At 40.4% G+C, this 3,956-nt stretch overlaps 1 protein-coding gene across 1 annotated transcript in view; it reads right to left on the bottom strand.

Annotated features, from left to right (window-relative positions):
• Positions 1-203: 203 nt before the first annotated feature.
• Positions 204-3,956, bottom strand: part of LOC101861182 (centromere protein J) — a gene marked incomplete at its 3' end in the record, with an annotated part of 19,369 nt that continues 15,616 nt past the window's right edge. Inside the window, 3 exon segments of the mRNA XM_035973804.1 lie at positions 204-344; positions 1,464-1,626; positions 3,199-3,517. Of these exon segments, the coding sequence (XP_035829697.1) occupies positions 204-344; positions 1,464-1,626; positions 3,199-3,517 (623 nt within the window).

Here is a 3,956-nt window from a genome sequence, read left to right as displayed (position 1 = left end):
AGAGAGAGAGAAAGAGAGAGAGAGAGAGAGAGAGAGAGAGAGAGAGAGAGAGAGAGAGAGAGAGAGATTTTATGAAAATTGGAGAAGTAATATTTATACTCATTTTAAAGGAAAGACTAAAAAAACATTATCAAACAGCAGAGTAACATATTTAAAAAAGAGGTAGCATTCTTCTGCAAAGTCCTATCTATCTCATCACTTACAACACGGTGGTCTGGGAAAATCTGGCGGATGTCTCCGTTTGCCAGCCTACACACAATTGTTTGACCGTCAGCGGAAATCTCCTTCACGGTGCCGTTAGGAAAACGAATTTCTTTGGCTCCGTTTCTGTATGTCTTTTCCAGCTGCAAAAGGAAAAGGAAAGCATTTTAACTGTGTTATTACATTATTATGATTGAATGTGTACCTGGTTTCTTAAAATTCTTTAACCATCAACCATCAAAAAAAATAAATAAAGGAGAAAAAAAAGAGGGGGAAAAGGAGAAAATAAAGGAAATCCTACACAGATAAGAGACAAAGAAGTAATTCCACATTACTTTTATACTATTAGAGAGCAGGATGACACCTGTGATTTTTACGGAGACAACATACAGAAAAGATAAGACAAAAAAGAAAAAAAGAAGAAGGTACATTCAACTAGAGAAAGCACACACCCCCAACCACCTGCAAAAGCAACAGGAAAAATGATAAAAGACAGATCCGCTTTTTCGGAGCACGATCTCAGGGTATACAATGATGCTGTCCCCTTAGTCCTCCACAGCCCACACAAAGCATGACAACGCACAGAAATGAGGCCAAAGAAAAAAGATAGAACTTCCAATCAGAGGCACCCTCCAACCACCCTCAGAGAGCAACAGTAACTACAGAAAAAAAAGGCAGAAATGGAAAAAAGAAAGAAAGTAAGAATTACTAATCAAATGTATCCTTCAACCACCACCCACAGAAAGTATGACAACAAACAGAAACCACAGAAAAGAAAAAAGAAGGAACTTCCAATCAGAGGCACCCTCAAACCACCCTCCTAAAGCAAGACAACATACAGATAATAAAAGAGAGAACAGAAATAGAAAAAAATTCAAACCAGAGGTGCCTTCAAACCACCCAAAGAAAGCAAGACAACACAAGCGAAAGAAATGAGAGAAAAGGAAAAGAAAGAATTCCAAACCAGAGGCGCCCTCCAACCACCAACTGCAAAAAGCAAGCCACCATACAGAAAAGAAAGGAGAGAGAAAAAAAACCAAAAAAAGAAAGATCTTCAAACTGGACACGACCCCAGTGCTTTCTTGTCGTATCTCAATTCTTAATAACAGTGAAAACAGTTCAAAAGAAAAAGTGGGCTTGGGAATAAGTCACATTTTCACTGTATAAAAATGCAGATACGACAAGAAAGCACTGAGGCGGGGTAGAGATGCACACCCTCCAACCAACCACAAAAGCAACATGAACAATAAGAATAGACAAACCTTTCCGTCCCCGTGCTGTGTCTCCGAGTAGGCAGCGCTGTCCCCTTTATCCACCACGGCACGCTCGATGGCTAGGGCCGCTGCTGACTTGCTTGTTTGGTCCAGTACGGCTGAGGATCGGGTACCTGGCATGCTGGCAGCAGGAACGCCATTCGGGATGGTGCTGAACAGTGAGGAAAAATATGATAGGAAAGTCTGAGGGTCTGAGTTTGAGTGTAGATTTTTAGTAAGAGTTTTACAGCACTTGTAACATAATGAGGTCATACAAGTGCCAAAGACGTGTTACAAAAGAGTAACAAACAAAAAAAAAGGAGGGTAAGAAAGGGGTGACTGATGTTTGATAGGGATTAAGGAGCAAACCATACCAGGGCACCCGCCAACCGCCCACTATGAGTAAAGAGAAGCACATTAACACAACATCAGTCATATAGTGCTGGGAAGAAGCAAGACAGATAAATAGAAACAACACAGGGAAAGAAAAGAAGTAGGACCTGCCAGTGGCGCCCTCTAAAGTCTGAGGCGGAATCTCAAAAAAAGCCCAAAAAAAACAGACTGAAACAACAGAGGGAAAGAAAAATAAAAACCTACCACTCACACCTTCCAACCACTAACAGACTTTTGAACATCACATAAAATAACACTGACAGAATGATGTATGCCTCCCTCACAGAGAGCCAGCCACCTCAAAACCATTACTTGTACAGTAATCTATCCAACTGTCCATGATAGATATATTCTTCATTTCATCTTCTAAAACTTAAAACAAAAGCTGTACAGAATTTCTTTTTAAATGTCTGCAAAAAATCATAGTTACAATCGGTATTGGCTGGGCCTAAGGAGTCAAAGATTCCAATATTTCCTGGGCCAGTGTGAAGTGTGAATAATAATAATTTATAATAATGATTTATAACAATAATAATAATAAGTTACAATAATAATAATAATAATATATAATAATAATCATTATAATAATAATAATTAAAATAATAATAATAACAATCGTTCCTCTCAATGTTGAATGATGAGCCTGGTGCTGTAAGAGCAACTGAAGTCAAGAAAAAGTTAAAGAGAGGTTATTATTAAAAAAATGATTTGCCCATACTTTGTTTAGACAGTGCTTCTAACAGACAAAGTAAGGAAAATTCTATGCCGTGGGTCCTGGGCTAGCATAGGTCCTCATCATAGTCCAGGGACAGTGTCCCGGTTGGAGTTCAAAATTGAAATTTTGAGCTATTAGATAGAAGGCTAAAAGAGGAATTTGGGAACCTGTTTCAAGAGACTGCCAAAATTTTTATTTTTTTCACTACGAGTTAGTCTAGTTTTGTCCGATTTCTTTATCTACACCTAAAACATCTGTTGTTACAGTTGCACTCGGTTTAAGTTTTAGTAGAGGTTTTACAGCACTCGCAACTGCATAAGGTCATAAGAGCGCCAGAAGATTAGAGGTGCTACAAGAGAGTAACAAACATAAAAAAGAAGAAGGGGAGATAAGGACAATAGATGTTAGATAGGAAAGAAGAAGCAAACCACACCACAGCACCCACCAACCACCCACACAGTTGCACTCACACGACCAAATGCAATTGTGAGCGCCGTAAAACTCTTAGCAAACTGAAACTGAACGTTAAAAATTTCTGAAAAAGTTATGGAAGATTTGAAAAACAGTAGCTCAGGGATTTGAGGACAGAGATAACTCTAGGTATACAGCAAAATGAAGTCTAAATCCAGCACTCACTTTTCCATCATGACCGGCACGGGACCGTTCTCCGTCTGCATCCCATCCCCAGAGAGACCGGAATGCGCAGTGGGCGGGGCCAGGACACTCTGAGTGACAGCTGCAGCCACACCCCCTGCTCCTCCTCCGTTCCTCCCATTGGTTAAGACGGTCTGCTCAGAGACTCCGCCCCCTTGAGGTCTGGACATCGCCCCCTGAGGCCTATTTGTCACTACCGGATGACCGTTACGGAGACCAGACATCGGTGCCGGGATTTTTGAACCAGCGGATGAACTGCCGGAGGTCAAAGGTCGCTGTGCTGCTGTGGAGCCAAGATTTCCTACAGGTGGTTAAAAAACAGAAAGAATAGATTTAAGTAAACGAGAAGAAAGCATTTTCATGACTGGGCGCAAGACTCCTACAAGTACCGTTTTGCAATTTGGCATTTTTCTACCTCAAAATTACTAAAATCTATCTGCTCAGTACCTAGTTTTGAGACATTTGAAGTCAAAGATTTGAGTTTCACACCATGTCAAGCTTTTTCAAATGCAGTTCTTTGAACGACTCTGAATGTACTTCCTATTTTGATAATTTAAAAAAGATAAAACATTTGGTATTTTATCTCATAGTCTTAGTAACTCAAAACAGCCAAAAATGTCAGATAAGAACTGGGTAATTCTGAGGTAGCCATTTGTTGGAGTCTTGCTCCTGGCCATCGTTTTCAGGGCCAAGGAGGAGGAGGAGGAGCAGCAGAAGAAGAGGAGGAGGAGGAGGAGGAG

This window comes from Aplysia californica, unplaced genomic scaffold (genome assembly GCF_000002075.1).
Source record: "Aplysia californica isolate F4 #8 unplaced genomic scaffold, AplCal3.0 scaffold00031, whole genome shotgun sequence".
Taxonomy (NCBI): domain Eukaryota; kingdom Metazoa; phylum Mollusca; class Gastropoda; order Aplysiida; family Aplysiidae; genus Aplysia; species Aplysia californica.
This window is presented reverse-complemented; position numbering and strand designations above follow the sequence as displayed.